Raw genomic sequence first — 19,059 nt, 5'->3', positions numbered from 1 at the left:
GGCTAGTGCTCTACCATTTGAGCCACCGTGCCACTTCCAGTTTTCTAGTGGGTTATTGGAGATAAGGGTCTCATGGAGTTTCCTGCCCAAGCTGGCTTTAAACTGGGATCCTCAGATCTTAGTCTCTTGAGTAGCAAGGGTTACAGGCGTGAGCCACCAGCGCCTGGCTCTATGTGTTTCTAGTTCCTTTGAGAAGCTGATGAAGACCAAAGCTTCAGAGGAGCTGGTCACTTGGTTCTATAAAGCCTTCCAACTGCTTTTACTTGTCAGCAGTTTGTAGATTTAACTGCCTTAGTTCTACCTTCTGTAAACTATGTCTTTTCCTCAGTTTTTCTCACTTGGTTTTACATTAATGACCTGTGCTCTGTCAGAGCTACTTGTGACTTCTTTTTTTACTGTGATACTGACTTTTAGTTTGACTAAAGCAAAGTTTTCCTTTTTTTAATATGGCTTTAAGAAGTAAATTGACCTTCTTTCTTTAGGGAGATACAGCTTGGGATTTATCTCCTAAGAGAAAGTGGGTATGATTCCTATACTACTCTTCTATTTGGTACCAGGTAAGTCACTTACATCTTTTCATATAACTGTTAAGAGTTACTTCATCAGAGATCTTGTGGATTGTAGACTCTAAACCACTTTGTGTGCGTGCGTGCGTGTGTGTTCTGGGATTTGAACTCTGCCAAAGTTCTAGACAAGCACATTACCCTGGTGAGCCACACTTCTACCCTTTTCACTTAGTTTGTTTTTCAGCTAGTGTCTGGGGCTGGCCTCAGACCAGATCCTTCTACTCTGCCTCCTGCCTAGCTGGTATTACAGGCATGTACCATCACATCCAGCCCTCTGAACCATTTCTGATGTCCTGAGTTCTCTTGGTACTTGAGGGAAACACTTAGATGGAAGAGGAAAAGGAAACTACAAATCCCTAGTTCCACATACCCTTCTATCATCTAGGAGAGCAATTTAATCAGTGGCTAATGAATAATTGCTTTCTGTAGAAATAGATACTTGTCCAAGTTGATCTGGGCCTGGCCCCTAGAGATGTGATGGTTTGAGACAACAGCAGGGGATTTTTTGACATAGGTCACTTAATTGTTCATGCTCACTTGATGAAACTTGAGGGAAAAGTAATCCACAGATATTGAGCAGGCTAAGTAAGCAATTTCTTTATTCTGCACATGTTCAGATTCTTGGGACTAGATGCTTCAAAGGGGAAAGTCTCAGCCAAGAGCTTCAGTGGAAATGCTGCTGTAACAGCTCTTCAGGGGCTAGGGACTGCCCTGGCCATCCGTACAAGTAGATATTTCAGACCATTTTGTTGATGTATACAAAATTGCAGTTTTTTACCCTCCATCTTTTTGTTTTAGTCAGTGATAATAGCAATGTAGAGAAAGGAGTTTTATTGTGAGACTTAGGGCAGACACAGGAAGAAAACACTTCAGCCAGTCAGTCTTTCCCCAGCAGACACTGCCTTAGGTTTAAATAGCAGGAGGAACTGGGGGCAGGAGGTGAGAGACGAGCATAAACAGTCCCAGTTACGGGTATTGGTGGCAGGTAGCAGTTACAGGCGATCTGGTATCTCACTGTCTGTGGGATTGGTTAGGTAGACCTTGTTACAGTAAGAGTCATTGACACCTGGAAGGTGGTCTGGTCTACCAAGATGGCTGTATACTGACTGTTGAAGAGAATGACTCAGGTCAAAAGATACAAGGTGGAGGCTGGGATGCCTAGTTTTTATCCTGCTTTTAGTTAATTTGTGGGCCCAAGTAAGGACCCACAGATAAAAGTCGGCCCATCAGCAAAGGCAGATTTTAATCAACCTGCTGCAATACTAGCACCGTTTATATAACAGAGATCAACATGGGAGCAAATAGATACCAAGCCTTAAAAATACTTGAGGACAGACCGTTGAGCCTTTCAGGCCAAGCAAAGAAATATGTGGGTTTTTACTTACTGATGCATATGACAGTCACCTGGAATACTTGTAAAATGTCTATTCCTGGCTGGGTGCTGGTAGTTCACACCAATGTCCCTACTCAGAATGCTAAGATCTGAGGATCCAGGTTCAAAGCCAGTCTAGGCAGGAAACTCTTTATCTCCAATTAACTACCAAAAAGCTGGAAGTAGAGGTGTGGCCTTGAGCAAAGAAAGCTCAGGGACAGTGCCCATGCCCTGAGAGTTAAAGCCCAGTAATGATACCAAAACAAAAAAAGAAAATCCAATGGAACAAAATTTGAAGGGCTTCCAGATTGGTCAACATGGAACATGTGCATATGTGTGTGGAGGTTGGCCTGGAGAGAAATGAAAGCTCTAAGAACCTTCCTACTCACCTTGACCTGTGTGTCTCTATCGTCTGGCTGTTCATCTCTGTCCTTTGTAATAAATGGTTAAATGTAAGTTAACTTTCTTTAGGGTCTTAGAGATGGTCTAATAGATTAATCAAAACAGGATAGGCTGGGTACCCATGGATCATACCTCTAAACCTAGTTACTTGGGAGACTAATGGGGAAGATTGTGGTTCCAGGCCAGCCCCAGGCAGAAAAGGCCATAAGATTCCATCTCAACAGAAAGCAGCTGGGCACAGCAGTGTGTGCCTGACATCTAAGCAACTTGAGAAGGGGAAAACAGATCAAGGTCCAGGCCTAAGCATGCCTGAACGGCCACTATCTCAAATAACCAGTGCAAAAAAAAAAAAAGGATTAGAGATATGGCTCTGCACACAGGAAAAAGGATACACACACGCACGCACACACGCACGCACACACGCACGCACACACATACACGCACACGCACACACGCACGCACACACGCATTGGGTTTACAGTTGATAAGGTCTGAAGCACACAGTCTAGACTCAATTTTAACATCTGAAAAGGGGAGCATCATATCCAAGGGTCTGTAGAATCAGAGCTGTCTTCGGGTGTATGGTGTCAGAATTGAATTGAATTGCAGGACAACCCAGCTGGTATCCATGGGAAATGCCGTAATGTGGTTCCACATGCACATTTTGATGACTAGAGATGAAGTACTCTTTGCTAGGTTGTGAAACCTGTCAGAGTAAAAACGAGAAAGGTCATCTTTGGCTGGTCACATCTGTTGAAAAGATATATTTGTTTTTTCAGCAAACATTGAATTATCTTGATGATATTTCTAAAGCTGGCAATACATTGTAAGGTCCTTGTTCATTCTGGAAGAGAAGATAGGAAATAATAAAGGCATAAGAAAATGTAGGTTTTATTTTATAGTATAATAAATACAGTCGTTGGCTGGGAATGTGGCTTAGTGATAGAGTGCTTGCCTAGCATGCAAGAAGCCCTGGGTTTGATTCCTTAGTACTACATAAATAGAAAAAGCTGGAAGTGGTGCTGTGGCTTAAGTGGTAGAACACTAGCCTTGAGCAAAAGTACTTAAGGGACAGTACCCAGGCCCTGAGTTCAAGCCCCAGGACTAGCAAAAAATAAATAAAATAAGTAAATAGATACAGTTGTTGACTATATGATTTATTGACATAAGTCAGTGATTAAAATTGTAGAAAAAGTATATTTGGACAGTATCTCATCTATGTTTCCAATCCTATAAGCTTGTATTAAAAGTTGGTCGTGGGCTAGAAATGTGGCTTAGTAGTAGAGTGCTTGCTTAGCATGTATGAAGCTCTGGGTTCAGTTCCTCAGTACTACATAAACAGAAAAGCTGGAAGTGGCACTGTGGCTCAAGTGGTAGGGTGCTAGCTTTGAGCAAAAGAAGCCCAGGGACAATGCCCAGGCCCTAAGCTTAAGCGTCAGGACTGGCAAAAACTGAGAAATAAAAAATTAGTCCTGGGGCTGGGAAGGTGGCTCAGTGGTAGAGTGCTTACCTTGGATGCATGAGGCCCTGGGTTCGATTCCTCAGCACCTCATAAGCAGAAAAAAGCCAGAAGTGGCTCTGTGGCTCAAGTGGTAGAGCACAAGTCTTGAGCTGAAGAGCTGAGAGTCAGCGCCCAGGCCCAGAGTTCAAGACCCACGACCAACCCCCCCCCCCAAAAAAAAAAAAAATTAGTCCTTTGCTTATCTTTCCATTGTTCCTTTAAGGAAGTACTAATATGTAATAATTAGGTAGTAGAGGAATGAAAGGGAATAAAACCAGATGATATAATAGGGAATGATGTGGGTGGGGCCTCTAATTAAATACTAAGCCTCAAGTGGCGATTCAGAGTGTTTCAAAGGGCACAAAGGCCAGAGGTGGGAACTTGCCTAAAGTGGGGATAGTGGCTCTTGATCCTGTCAGGAAGATAGGAGTCAGATCATGTAGGCTTAGAAGCATCAGATGGCTTTAAGGTAAGCTTCAAAAAGAGTACTGAGAGCGGGTAGAGAGCGGTAGGTAACTCACTCCTGTAATTCTAGTTACTTAGGAAGCTGAGATCAGAGGATTGAGAGGATTGAGATTCTAAGCCAGCCTGAGCAGAAAAGCCCATGAGACTTTTACTCCAGTTAACCAGCAGAGAGCTGGATGTGGTTATGGTTCAAGTAATAGAGTAGCAGCTTTGAGCAAAAAAATTTAAGAAAATACCCTGACACTTAGTTCAAACCCTAGTACCAGCATATAAATAAATATATATACACATATATTTATACATAAAAAATAGAGAACTGTGGCCACAGTATTTGTAATAGAGATTATAAAGAGGGTAAAGAGTTCAAGCAGGGAAATCAGCAAGTGAGAGATGATGATGGCTTGACTGAGGTAGAAACCAGGAAGAATAAATTCAAGGGCAGAAATTTGAAGTTGAGTAGACTTGTGGATGGACCAACTGAAAGTAAAGATCTGCCAAGTAAGTGTGAAATCCTCATGACTCCCAGACATACTGGGAAGTTCTATTTCTTGGACACTAGGACTTGAGGCCCTGCCCTTCTGCCTGGATTTGTGTTTGGGTTTTTTTTGTTGTTGGTATTGGCAGTTGTCCAGGGCCTTGCTAGGCAGGACCATAATACTCCTGTCTACATTTCCTGTGTGGCACAATCAACTTTATGTTGGTTGAGATGTGGGGAGGAGTTTCATGAACTTTTAGTTGGGGCTGGTCTGGAACCCAGATATCTCCCTAATCTTGAGTTTCCCAAGACTGGATATGAGCCACCAAACGTGGCTCTCCCCGCCCCCCTCCCCCCCAAGTCTTTGTGCAGTTGTAGCTTATTTCCTGCCCTGCCTTTAAACAAATGGTCCAGGGAGGACCAGGATTGATTCATTGATTAATTCTTGTCCCAGTTCTACCACATTCCCTAGAATGACTTTACTAAAACCTGATGTTGCCTCTATATAGCAAGAAAATTAAAAGTTAACATGTTCCTTTCTTGAATAACAGTGGTCAGAGAAACCTTTGAGCTCCCCACACTGCTCCCTTGTTTGCTTCTCTTTAGTCCCTGGGGCTTTAATTCAGATTTCAGTTTCTCAGTTGGGTAATGACAACACTTGCTTTCTTTGTTGAAGGCAAGACAAGAACTTGTGTTTTGTTGGGCTATAAGATTTTGTAGAGAATCAGGTTTGAATAGCATTCCTCTCCTAAATATTGAAGACCTTCTTGTCTTCCATTGTGTGTTGATGGATCCTAGAGAGAGTTCTAGTAAACTTCACTACTAACCTCTGGTGTTTGCCTTTTCCCTTAAAATTTCCTTTAGCCAAAGTTGGCAAACTCCTTGGCAATTTAGGTAGTATGCTCTGGATCACTCATTTATATTGAAAAATGCCACTATGAACAGTGTTGTGTAAATCTTCGCATAGCCATATGTTTACATTTCTTCAGTAGGAATGTAGTAATGGAATTAATAGGTCATTATAATATGGAACTTTTTTTTTTTTTTTGATGGGTCGTGGGGCTTGAACTCTGAGCCTAGGTGCTGTCCCTCAACTCTTCAGCACAAGGCTACCACTCTACCACTTGAGCCACAGCGCCACTTCTGGTTTTTTGAGCAGTTTATTGGAGATAAGAGTCTCATGGTCTTTCCTGCCTGGGCTGGCTTTGAACCATGATCCTCAGATCTCAGCCTCCTGAGTAGCTAGGATTGCAGGTGTGAGCCAACAGCGCCCAGCTAATATGAAACTTTTACAGAAACTTCTGAACTGTTTTTAAAAAAAAATTACATTTTACATTTCAAAAACAATTTTACATTTCTACCAGTAACTTAGGAAAGTTTTAGTTTCTCCACATCATGGCCAAGACTTAATATTGTTTATCTAGTTGAGTACAGCCGTGTGTAGTGATGGTGTGTGTGTGTGTGGGGGGGGGGGGTATTGGGGATTAAAATCAGGGCCTCACATGCTAGGCAAGTGCTTTACTATTGAGCTATAGCCCCAGTCTATTAATACCCTCCTTTAATTTTGATTTCCTTAGTGACTGACATTAATTTTTTCATGTGTTTATCATCCATTGTATTTATTTTTGGCAAAATATTTATTCAAATGTGTTACCTAATTAAAGAATTTGATCTGTTGTATTACTGAATTATGCAAGTTCTTTGTTTGGGATATATATTCTTTATTTGTAGTTAGAACTGTTTCCTCCTAGTTTGTATATTTTTTTCATCCTCTCTGTTTTTCTCAGGGCCTCATGTACTTGCTTGGCTTTTTTGCTGCTAGCTGGTGCCATACCTCCGGTTCCTCCAACAAATCTTTGCCTAGGTCAGGAAATATATACACACACACACATATATATAGGTATATATATGTGTGTGTATATGTGTGTGTGTGTGTGTATGTATATATATATATATACACACACACACACACACACACACACACACACACACATGTATATTCATCCGCAGCCTACGGCATATATTTTTCTTCTGTTTTCTCATAGAAGTTTTAATCACTTTTGCCCTCACATTTAGCTCTCTGATCCATTTCGAGTTAATTTAGGGTATATAATGGGGGTTCCAACTTCCTTATTTGTAAATGAACATTCAGCTGATACAACATCATTTGTTGCGAAGATAATCCTTTGCTCCATGAAATTGCTTAGGTAACTTTTTAATTAAAAATTAATGGAGGGGGGGCGCTGGGAAGGTAGCTCAGTAGTAGAGCGCTTGCCTTGCATGCCTGAGGCCCTGGGTTCGATTCCTCAGCACCACATAAGCAAAAAGAAAAAAGCTGGAAGTGGCGCTGTGGCTCAAGTGGTAGAGTGCTAGCCTTGAGCTGAAGAGCTGAGGAATGGCGCCCAGGCCTAGAGTTCAGGCCCCATGACCGAAAAAAAAAAAAAAATTAATGGGGCTGGGAATGTGGAAGATTGTTTGCCTAGCATGCATGAAGCCCTGGGTTCAATTCCTCAGTACCACATAGATAGAAAAAGCTGGAAGTGGCACTGTGGCTCAAGTGATAAGAGAGCTAGTCTTGAGCAAAAGAAGCTCAGGGACAGTGCTAAGTTCAAGCCCCAGGACTGCCCCCTCCCCAAAAAAAACCAAAAATGATTTCTTAGGATCCTCAGTGTACAACTTCTTGTCAGTAAGTGTGAAATTAGCTATCCCTGTGGTCTTTTGATGTTTCTATCGGATTTGGAGTGCTTCATTACTTTTTAGCGCACATGTTTCAGGCCCATCTCCTGCTTTTCTCACCCTGGCTCTCGAATTGGCCATTTTCAGGGAGCTCTGGCTCCTTATAATAATAGATTGTGTTTAGAAATCAATCTGGACAGTAGTTGTCACTTTTTATTTCTTTTTGTTTTGTTGTTGGTTTGTTTTTTTTTGGCCAGTCCTAGGGCTTGAACTCAGGGCCTGGGCACTGTCCTTAAGCCTCTCTTTTTTTTTTTTTTTTTGGGGTCCGGTTGTGGGGCCTGAACTCTGGGCCTGGGCGCTGTCCCTCAGCTCTTCAGCTCAAGGCTAGCGCTCTACCACTTGAGCCACAGCGCCACTTCCGGCTTTTTTCTTTTTGCATATGTGGTGCTGAGGAATCGAACCCAGGGCCTCAGGCATGCAAGGCAAGTACTCTACCACTGAGCCATCTTCCCAGCCCCCTTAAGCCTCTCTTGTTCAAGGCCAGCACTATACCTCTTGAACAACAGAGCCACTTCTGACCTTTGTTGTGTATGTGATACTGAGGAATTGAACCCAGGGCTTCATGCATGTTAGTCAAGTACTCTACACTAAGCCACATTCTCAGCCACTTTTTTTTTTGTCGGTCATGGGGCCTGAACTCTGGGCCTAGGCACTGTTCCACAGCTCTTTAGCTCAAGGCTAGTGCCATAACACCACTTTGGCTTTTTCTGCTTATGTGGTGCTGAGGAATCGAACCCAGGGCCTCATGCATGCAAGGCAAGCATTCTACCATGGAGCCATCTTCCCAGCCATCTCAGCCACTTTTTAATTCTTTTTATCCAGTGTTTTTGGAAGTACCAAACATGTAATTATAAATACTATAGGAGAGTAGAAAAAAAGTTCTACTTACCACTTTTTTCCCCCCAGTCCTGTAGCTTGAACTCAGGGCCTGGGCACTTTCTCTGAGCTTCTTTTTGTTGAAGGCTAGCACTCTACCACATGAGCCACAGCACCACTTCTGCCTTTTTCTGTTTATATGGTACTGAGGAATCGACCTCAGGGCTTCATGCATGCTAGGTAAGCATTCTACCACTAAGCCACATTCCCAGCCCTACCACGTCTTTCTTCTCCTGGTATGTCCCAAAACACTTTTTCAGTTGCCCTTGTGTCTGTCAAGTCACACCGAAAGCTAGAGAATTTGATTACTGGTAGTATAATAAGTTTCACAAAATCTCCCTGATAACAAGACAGTTCGGTCTCTTGTGGAAGAACATTGCTTGTATTGGTCAAAATTGTGCTTGCATAATTATGGCCTGCTTCTTAGTTTTTTCTCCATTCTTTGCAGCTTGTTGTGAAGGGTTCTGAGGGGAGAAGATGATGTATTGGGTACCTATAAAAATCAGAGTGGTTAGACATTATGCTAGAACTGTTCATTGTGGACCAGGTATTTGAGTGTGTGTGTGTGCGTGCGTGCGTGTGTTTTAAGACAAGATCACCCTATGTAGCCCAAGCTGATCTGGGACTTGGCTATAGTCTAAGTTGGCCTCAAACTCAAGGATGTCCAACTTCATTTGATACTTTGTTTTTATATGCTTTTTGTGAATTTTCTAATTTAGTCTCTCACAACAGCTCCTTTCTTCTCTTCTGTCTCTTCGGGAACATGACAACTGTGTGAGTTTCCTGTGATTCACTGCTGTCCAATGCTCTGCTTAGCTGGTGTTATCAGCAAGTGGTGGTTGCCAAAGCAGTTTGACTGGGAGAAAGAAGAGTGCCCTATAGTATAGACTCTTAAAAAACTCTTACAAACAAAACGTGTTTTTGTTGTAAAGATCAAACAGTGCAGACGTCAGTGCAGTGAACTATCAGGTATCCACTTTGCCTTTTCTTACCCAGTCCATCTCATCCCTCTCCCCAGGATGACCATTAGTAGTGGAGTTATATTTTTCCAGATTCTTCAGTTTTGCATAAACACACTCATAAGTCTCTTGAGAGCTATCCAGTGGGAATTTTCTTTCCAAGAATTTCCCCCTGAGCTGCTTTGCTCTCAGCTAGCCTTTACCTGCCTTTAAACTGGGCAGTTTCCCATTTGGGCTATGCTGAAGAACTTAGCCTCAGAAACAGACTTGTTTTCTTCTAAACTTGAACCTTGCAGGCTGTAGTTAAGTATTTGTACCCAGGTTGCCTTTAAATCCTCTTGTTTTCCAGGATCTTGTGTAAGAACAAGAAGGTCTTTGGCTCTGTGAAATGTTAGATTCTTCAAAATACTGTTTTTCATGTGAGGTCAGTTTATTGACTCCAAAAAATGTTTTTTTTTTTTGAAGCTCTTGATCAGAGGGTGAGCTGATATTTGATTGTTTGTATTTAGGCAGAGATAGTAAGTACAGATGCCTTCAACTATCTTTCTACACTGTATATGTGGCTATACAATGTATGTCAAGTAAGTGAAACAAATAGAATTTTAGCTAGAACTTTTAATGTACATGATCGCTAATTACTCTTCATGAGTTTAGATTTAACATGGATTTTGTTTTTTAAACTCAGAGCTTCTCACTTGCCAGGCAGGCATTCTTACCTCTGAGTCACAAACTCTGCCCTTTCTTGCTTTGTTTTTTGAATAAGGTCTTACATAATCCTCCTACCTATGACCCTCCCTGTTTACTTATATAACTGGGATTATAGGCTTGTGTACTATATACCCAGTTTTTGGTGGACATGAGGTCTTGCTAACATTTTGCCTAGACTAGCTTTGAAACATGACCCTTTGGATCTCCACTTCCTAAGAAGCTGTGTGTCACCAGGCCTGGCCTTTGTACTTAGGAATTTAAGGGATCTTGGGAAAAGTCTCTTACATGTTACATGTCTCAGAAATCAGTACTATCCCACAGAGTATGGGCTTGATGGCTATGCTGAAACTGCCTGTGAGTGTGTACTGTCTTTGTATGTCTGCCTGTATGCACTTTAACTTTCTGGCAGAACTTGCTGTTCGTAGCTTTTGAAACTATTTTATTTCTCAACTTCTTAGATTTTGGGACATACAGGAAAGTTGACCCATGGCAGTGGTCAGGGTCTGGGGCACAGGCTGCCTGGATGTTCTAGTTCATTCCCACTTGCATCCCAAGGGGTTTTGATTCCATTAGGAATTTCTGTCAGGAGGAAGAAGAAAGTTGCTTTTAGCAACTAGCATTTTCTTCTCTAAGCCAGACACTGCTTATGAACCATACATAGCTTGGAGCTTTCTTAGCTGCTTGGCCTTGCGTGTGTGTGTGTGTGTGTGTGTGTGTGTGTGTGTGTGTGTGTGTGTGTGTGTGTGTGTGTGTGTGTGTGTGTGTAAAACTGTCTAGACACTGAGACACTGCTTATGAACCATACTTAGGTTGGAGCTTTCTTAGCTGCTTGGCCTTGCATATAGGGGCGTGTGTGTGTGTGTGTGTGTGTGTGTGTGTGTGTGTGTGTAACTGTCTTGGAGCTTGAACTCAGGACCTAGGTGCTGTCCCCAAGCTTTTATGCTCAAGGCTAGTGCTCTACCACTTAAGCCACAGCTCCATTTCTATTTTTTTTTTTTTGTGGTTAATTGAAGATAAAAGTCTCATGGACTTTTGTGCCTGGGCTAGCATTGAATTGCAATCCTCATATCTCAGCCTCCTCAGTAGCTAGGATTACAGGCAAGAGCCACCAACACGTGGCATCAGACATCTTTCTTTCTTTTTAAAAATTTTATTTTTTTGCTGGTCCTGGGGCTTGAACTCAGGTCTTGGGTGCTGTTCTTGAGCCTCTGTGTGCTCAAGGCTAGCGCTCTACCACTTGAACCACAGCACCACTTTTGGCTTTTTTTTTAAATTGGAGATAAGAGTCTCACAGGGACTTTTCTGCCTGGGCTGGCTTTGAACTATGATCCTTAGATCTCAGCCTCTTGTAGCTAGGATTACAGGTGTGAGCCACCAAGCACCCTGCTTAGGTGTCTTTAGGAAGACCAGTGGCCCTCCTCCAGATTGCCATCATGGGGCCTGTGAGAAGAGACAAGGAGTGGAAACAAACTGTTGGGATCTGAGCTCTGAATCGCATGAGAGAGAAAAGAATCCACTCTACTCTGGTGCTTAACCAGCTGGCAGGCTTAACACTGTCTGGTAGCAGACCATCTGTGTCTTCTGAGGAAGGTAGGAGGCAGTCCTTCGCTTCTCTTCTTCCTCATTTGTATTAGAAGGTGAGGCAGCTGGATGTCAGGTTGCTTTTGAGAGGCAAAATAGATCAGCGTAGAAGAGTGTTTTCTTCACTAAGAGCTGAGGTTTATATGGTGGTGCTGGTGACTGAAGGAAGGTAGGGCATGTGATGTTAATGAGAAGTCAGTGGGATGCCCTTCACTTCACCTGTGAGACCTCGGCCTGCATTTAGAAGGCATGTGGGTCTGAGACAGCAGGATGCTGGAGAGCCACTGGTGGCATTGTTTTCTGGGGGTCACCACCCTGATTTTCATTTCCTTAGGTCTTTTCTCCATCACTTTGGTTTGTCCATTGTTTTACATTGATTGGGAAAGGGTATTGAGTCAAGATTGTGAGCCTGTTGAATATACATAACACACCATATACCATTGCATATACCGTGGTCTTGTCAGTCATTGGCAGGGTTTGGCACTTTGTGTGCCCTGTTGTTATGTGCAGAGAGTAATTGTACCCTGCTTATTATTTCCAAGGCTTGGACTTGAATGGAGGTCTGTTATATGCCATCTCATTTTGAGGTTACTGGCCTCAAAATCTAGTTTTCACATTTATGCTATTTCTAGATCACAATCATTTTGAATATTGGCTATGATTCATTTGCCTTTTTGAATTCTCCTTGAGAAAGAATCCATGTAGGTCAGCCTGTTCAGAAAATGAGGGCAACATCACGTGGCTTCTGCTAGCTCTTTGTTAGTATGGTCCCTTTTAGCAGTTGCAGACAGATACTGGATTTTCCTTGGTCTTCACTTTCTGATAAAAATACTGAATCCGCTTGAATTTTTGTTGTAAAATGAACTTAAGCAAAAACCCAGCTACTCTTGATGATGAGGAGCACTGGTGGCTCACACCTGTAGTTCTAGCTACTCAGGAGGCTGAGATCTGAGGATTACGGTTTGAAGCCAGCTGGGACAGAAAAGTCCCTGTGAGATTCTTCTTTCTAATTTACCATTCAAAAACCAGAAGTGGAGCTGTGGCTTCAAGTGGTAGAGCACTAGCCTTGAGCACAAAGAGGCTCAGGGACAGCACCTAGGCCCTGAGTTCAAGCCCTACAACTGACCTCCTTCCCCACATTTCCCTTCAGTTGTAAAAACAGGAGAGTGTTTTATGAATTTGATTTTGAGAGTGACCATACTAAGTAGGTTTGTTGTTTGAGACCCACAACTACAAGTCTGGTTCAAAGACTCTTCATTAAAATAAAATAAATACTGAATGAGATAGCATACAGAGCGTTATAGAGAGGAAGCTAGCTCTTAGTCATCCCTGAGAGCAGCCCAAATGGAATTCCTAGGCTCTGGGTAAAGGAAGCTTCTCTCTTCTTTTCTTCTCTCCTTGGCTCTCTAAAGTCTCTGTCCTAATGTGGCTGCTGGGGATAAAGTCACTGAAGTAAAATGATGTTGGTGCTCAATTCCATTCTCTTCCCTCTTTTTTTCTTAAACTTGGGTGTGTGTGTGTGTGTGTGGAATTTAAGTTTGTGTAGTTGGCAAGATTCTTGAAGAGGAGATGATGCTATCTCACCTTCAGAATAAAGACTAGGATTAGCGGGACAGGACATTCTCTGTTCCTGACTGAACTCCTGCTTCACTATGAGAAGCAGACCAAACCAAAGGCAGCTAAGAATGGAGCAGGGAGCAATAGATGTTGAGCACCTTGTTAGAGAGGAAGATAGTACCTGACTGGTGTCACTTCCAGATTTGCCTTATTCATAGCCACACTGGTTTTTCTTGAGGGAAGGTGGCCACCCACCTTGGTGGCCATGGTGGCTACCCCGTGGATGGTATGACAGATAAAGAACAAACTTCCTGGGAGAATAAGGGCCGAAAGCAGCCTGTGAGGGCCACAGGAAGACTTGGGAATTCCCTAAGAACTAGTGCTCTTCTCTCAGGGCCCCAAATGACAACCAAGAGTTGTTGCCTAAGAATTGCTGAAGCAGTGGGGGCTGGTAGCTCACGCCTATAATCCTGGCTACTCATGCTGAGACCTGAGGATCGCTGTTCAAGCCAGTCCTGGCAGGAAAGTTGTTGAGACTCTTACTTTCAATTAGCCACCAGAAAACCAGAAGTGGCACTGACCTTGAGCAAAAGAGCTCAAGGACAGTGCCCAGGCCCCGAGTTCAAGCCTCCCCCACCCTCCAACAGCAACAACAGAAAAGAAATGCAAAGCAGAGAGCCTTATTGCTTAACTTGAGGTCCACTGTAGCATGGTATCTGTCCTCCCTAGACTGCAGTATTCCTAATCACTTCTCTCCCCTGCAGATTGACAGACTTCAAAGATGCAGCTGGTGCTCCGGGAGTTGCGTGGTGGCAGCTTACCTGGGTCAGGCCATGAGGCCATGTGGCTGTGATGTGGGCCCCTCATGGCCTCAGCAGGAACAGAGAGCTACAATATTGGCTTCCGCCGGGGAGCCAACTTCAAGCAGAGCAGTTCCTCAGGCACAGTGCCTGCCCTATCACCTGAGAAACCCTCGGAGGGCAAAATCTGGTCTCAGACCCATCAGCAGGTGAAGCCAATCTGGAAGCTGGAGAGGAAGCACGCGAGCACACTGTCAGCAGGGCTGGGCTCAGGCCTCTCAGCAGTGCCACCACAGCGAGCCTATTACTTTTGTCCCAGCACTTTATGTAGCTGTGGGACCACAGCTGTCATTGCAGGCCACAGCAACCCGTGTTACGTGCACTCTCTTCCGGACTTGTTCAGTAGTACCCTGCTGTGCCGTCACTCTAACGACAGGCACAAAGCCTACCAGCAACTGGAGTCTTTTTGCTTTCGTCCAAACTCCTTAGAAAAAAAATCTTGTTCACTCCCTCCAAAGGGCCTTCCTATTAGTCTCACTGCCAGTAAAGCTGCTTCCATGGTCTTCCCCATGGCCCAGCCCTTGGCATCCCCACCGACAGATCCGTACCTTTCACTGGCAGCCGCTGGGGAAAACCCTTCAAGGAAGAGCTTGGCCTGTGCTATCTCAGGGAAGATGCCATCTCCACCATCATCTTACAAGCCTGTGCTGAACAACAACTCCTTCCTGCGGCCAAGCAGCACTAAAGTGCCTTTATCACCAACCACAGAGAACCTGAAGCCAGTATCCTCACCCAAGATCCATCCTGCTTCCTGGCATCATTCAGGGGGTACTGGAGACTGTGTACTCCAGCCTGGTGACCATAAGATGTCCCAAAACATTGGTACTGTCCTAGATGATGCTACTCCCCGTATCACCCCACTTGCCCCCTGTGCCCTCAGCATATCCAACACCAGTATTGCCTCTTCCCAGTACAACCGTAACACTAATCTTATCACCAGGGCAGAGCCACATCTCTCTAGCCTGAATGACAACTTGGATTCCCAGACTCAGACTAAAGAGGTTCGGTTCACGGAAGCTGTGAGGAAGTTGACTACAAAAGGCTATGAGAAGATGCCACAGCAAGGCTGCCAGATTGAACAGACTTGCATTGTGAACCCTAGTTTCCAATGGAGCCTCCTCAACAGGAGCAGGCGGTGGAATCCAATGGGGGACCAGCAGTTTCCTCAGGAGGATGCTGAATCTGAGAGTAGGACTCTCCCTGGTGCCTTGGACACCTTGGGGTTGGACAGTACAGTTTTCTGTACTAAAAGGATTAGCATTCACCTCCTTGCCTCACACACCAATGGTCTCAACCCCAGCCCTGCCTGTGAGTCTGCACCTGACCCCCCACCACTTGAAGAAGACAGAGCTCTCCCCATCCCGCCTTCTCCTCGTCTGCCCCTTGATGTAGCTGAAGTGACCACCCGCCTCTGTTCCTTCCATCTGGGCCAGCTTGGGAAGGAGCCTGAGGAAGATCAGGAGCCAGATCCACCTGGTGGGGATACCAGGTAAGTTGGAGTATGTTTTTGATTCATTTAGAGCAGTAAAATGGATATACCAGCCACTAATTCTAGCTACTTAGGAGACTGAGATCTGAAGATTGCGGTTCAAAGCCAGCTGGGACAGGAAAAGCCTCAGGCTCTTAATATCGCCAATTAACCACCAAAAAGCTGGAAGTAGCGATGCAGCTCAAGAGGTAGAGTGCTAGCCTTGAGCAGAAAAGCTTAGGGACAGTGCTCAGGCTGTCAGTTCAAGCCCTAGGACCAGCACCAAAAAAAGGGTACATCATAATCAGTAACATTGACCTTGGACTGGTAATCGTAGATATAGGAGGTTCTGAGGCCAGACGGAGCAAAGTTAATATGAGACCCTATCTGAGAAAGCAAACGAACTGGGAATGTAGCTCAAGTTGGCAGAATGCTTATCAAGCCCTGGGCTCAAGTCCCAGTTTGCCTCTCAATTTCCAATTGATGAAAAGGTAAAGACAAATACACAGCAATGAAGAAGGAAGGAAGATCTAACTGTAAATTCTCTTATGGAGTTTGTTGGACTAGGGCACAATTCTTTTTTTCTTTTTTGTTGGTTGTGGGGCTTGAACTCTGGGTGCTGACCCTCAGCTCTTCAGCTCAAGGCAAAGACTCTTATCACTTGAGTCACAGCGCCTCTTCTGGTTTTCTGGTGGTGAATTAGAGATAACGATTCTCATGGACTTTGCTTGCCCTGGCTGGCTTTGAACCTCGATCCTCAGATCTCAGCCTCCCAAGGCAGCTAGAATTACAGGTATGAGCCATCGGCGCGCAGCTCACGATTCTTTCTTTTAGTTCAGCTACTAACCTGCAGCTAGACCAGGTTGAGGTTGAAGAAATAGAAGAACAATTAGATGGTTTAGAAGACTGTGACAGCCATGATGGAAATGAAGAGGATGAGGGTAAGTAAAGAACCCTTTCATTTCCACCTGGAGTTTGGTTGGACCTGCTAGGGAAAGGGGCTAATTAACTATTTGCTCTGGAGTCTAAAGGGAGTTTTCTAGAAGACTTGGTCTTTAGTCTTCCTGTGCTAGCAGTCTTGTTGCTTCTCCTCTACTGCTGTTGAGTTCAAGAAAGGCTCCCCAAGAAGGGCTGAGCTCAGGATGTTCCAAGATGAGCTGCCTGGGCTTAATGTGTAGCCTCTTTCAGCCAGAACTTCCCTGCTCTTCCTCCCTAGGAGACTCGGAGTGCTCGTCATTAAGTACCATCTCCCGCAGTGAGTCAGTGGCAATGATCTCTCGGTGAGTGTTGCTTATGTAAAGTGTACTCATTTTTTTGATTCTTCAAACTATGAATGTATGATAATTCAAAACTTAAAGAAAAAAAAAAAAGACTGAAAAGATTGTCCATACTGGCTTTGAGAACCCTAACTTACTTTCACCAGATTTTGGTTTTTGCCACTTGAGTTTTTAAACAGGGACTGATGAGAAACCAAAAACATGTTTGTCAGTTGGGCTTAAAAACAGCACAGTGGACTTGAGCCACAGTGTCAATTCCAGCTTTTTCTGCTTATGTGGTGCTGAGGAATTGAACCCAGGACCTCATGCATCAAGGCAAAAACTCCACTACTAAGTCAACCTTCCCAGCCCTTCTTTTTTTGTTTCTTTTGTATATTCTTCCCCCTATGGTATAGCCCCTGTTGTCACTGTATTTGATTATGGTACCCTGAATCTTGTACATTTATCTAATTTGGAGAGGGGAAGGGAAATAACAAAATGCTGAAACAAGGACACAGGATGACCCATTGTAACAATGAGACTCACAAGACACTATGCTGGAAATGAACTTTACAACTTCCAATGGCGGGGGGAGTGGGAAAGGTGGGGGAGGGAAGGGATAGTAGGAAAAAAATAAGGGAGGGATTAACCGTGCTGGACAAGAAATGTAATTAATGTCTCACTCATCTAACTGTATCCTCTCTATACAGCATCTTTACAATAAAATGAAATTTTGAAAAAAAAACAGCACAGTGGGGGCTGGGAAGGTGGCTCAGTGGTAGAGCGCTTGCCTTGCATGCCTAAGGCCCTGGGTTCGATTCCTCAGCACCACATAAGCAAAAAGAAAAAAGCCGGAAGTGGCACTGTGGCTCAAGTGGTAGAGCGCTAGCTTTGAGCTGAAGAGCTGAGGGACAGCGCCCAGGCCCAGAGTTCAGGCCCCACAACCGGACCCCAAAAAACAAAAAAAAACAAACAAAAAAAACAAAAACAGCACAGTGTTTTTTAGATTGCAATTGGTCTTGAGGCTCCCAAGAAACTAATCAACTAAAAAGACAAATAATTCCGAAAAGTGCTTTTTAAAAAACTGCCTGACCAGCAACTCAGAAAGTTGAGCTCTGAGGATCACCATTTGAAGCCTGCTGGGCAAGAAAGTTTGTGAGACTCTTTACTCCTGTTAATCATCAAAAAAGTCAAGAAGAGGAGCTGTGGCTCAAGTGGTATGGTGCCAACCTTGACTAAAAAGCTAAGGGTAAGCACCCAGGTCCTCAGTTCAGGCCTCAGTACTGATAATAAATAATTAATTAGTAAAAGAGGTTAGCCTGGTATGTTGCTATGTGGGGATTGTCTGTTTTTAATCCTCAACACTGTAAAAACAAGCCAAACCAAACTCCGTAACCAATAGTGAAGAAATCTATTTGAGGTAAATTCTTAGGTTTTAGGCTTTGAACATGAGGATAATTGGTACCTTGTACTGTAAAATGTACCCTCTCAGAAATAGTTCTAAGATAGCTAAGAGTATTTCAGTTTTGTTGTTGTTGTTTTGTCTGTTGTGGGGCTTGAACTCGGCCTGGGCACTGATCCTGAGCTTCTTTTGGTCAAGGCTATCACTCTGCCACAGTGCCACTTTGGGCTTTTCTGTTTATGTGGTACTGAGGAATCGAACCCAGGGCTTTATGCATGTTAGACATGCACTCTACCCCTAAGCCACGTTCCTGGTTCCTCTACTTCTGGTTTTTGAGTGGTTAATTGGAGATAGTCTCATGGGGGGCTGGGAATGTAGCTTACTGATAGAGTGCTTGCCTAGCACACATGAAACCCTGGGTTTGATTCCTCAGTGCCACAAAAACAGAAAAAGCCAGAAGTGGCACTGTAGCTCAATTAGTAGAGTGCTGGCCTTGAGCACAGAAAGGCTCAGAGATAGTGCCTAGGCCCTGAGTTCAAGCCCTAGGACTGGCCAAAAAAAAAAAAGTCTCATAGGGACTTTTCTATCCAATCTTGATCCTCAGATCTCAGCCTTCTGAATAGCTAGGATTATAGATGTGAGCCACCAGCACCTGGTACTTGTTTTTATCTTGCCAGTCCTGAGGCTTAAACTCCTGGGTACTGATCCTGAGCTTCTTTTTTTTTTTTGGGGTCCGGTCGTGGGGCCTGAACTCTGGGCCTGGGCGCTGTTCCTCAGCTCTTCAGCTCAAGGCTAGCGCTCTACCACTTGAGCCACAGCGCCACTTCTGGCTTTTTTCTTATGTGGTGCTGAGGAATCGAACCCAGGGCCTCGAG

General features: G+C 44.0%; 1 protein-coding gene across 4 annotated transcripts in view; it reads left to right on the top strand.

Annotated features, from left to right (window-relative positions):
• The window catches only part of Ttll4 (tubulin tyrosine ligase like 4), a 40,024-nt gene that overhangs the window by 6,561 nt on the left and 14,404 nt on the right, over positions 1-19,059 (top strand). For 3 of the 4 annotated variants that reach the window (XM_042679158.1, XM_042679159.1, XM_042679161.1), the window contains 4 exons: positions 483-557; positions 13,963-15,547; positions 16,361-16,467; positions 16,743-16,806. In XM_042679158.1, coding sequence (XP_042535092.1) covers positions 14,064-15,547; positions 16,361-16,467; positions 16,743-16,806 — 1,655 coding nt within the window. In that variant the 5' untranslated portion in view covers positions 483-557; positions 13,963-14,063. The remainder of the gene's footprint in view (positions 1-482; positions 558-13,962; positions 15,548-16,360; positions 16,468-16,742; positions 16,807-19,059) is intronic. The other variant, XM_042679160.1, reaches the window with a different exon arrangement.

This window comes from Dipodomys spectabilis, unplaced genomic scaffold (genome assembly GCF_019054845.1).
Source record: "Dipodomys spectabilis isolate Male_0828 unplaced genomic scaffold, ASM1905484v1 ptg000051l, whole genome shotgun sequence".
Classification (NCBI taxonomy): domain Eukaryota; kingdom Metazoa; phylum Chordata; class Mammalia; order Rodentia; family Heteromyidae; genus Dipodomys; species Dipodomys spectabilis.
Note: the sequence above shows the minus strand (reverse complement) of the source record. Positions and strands in the feature narration are given on the sequence as shown.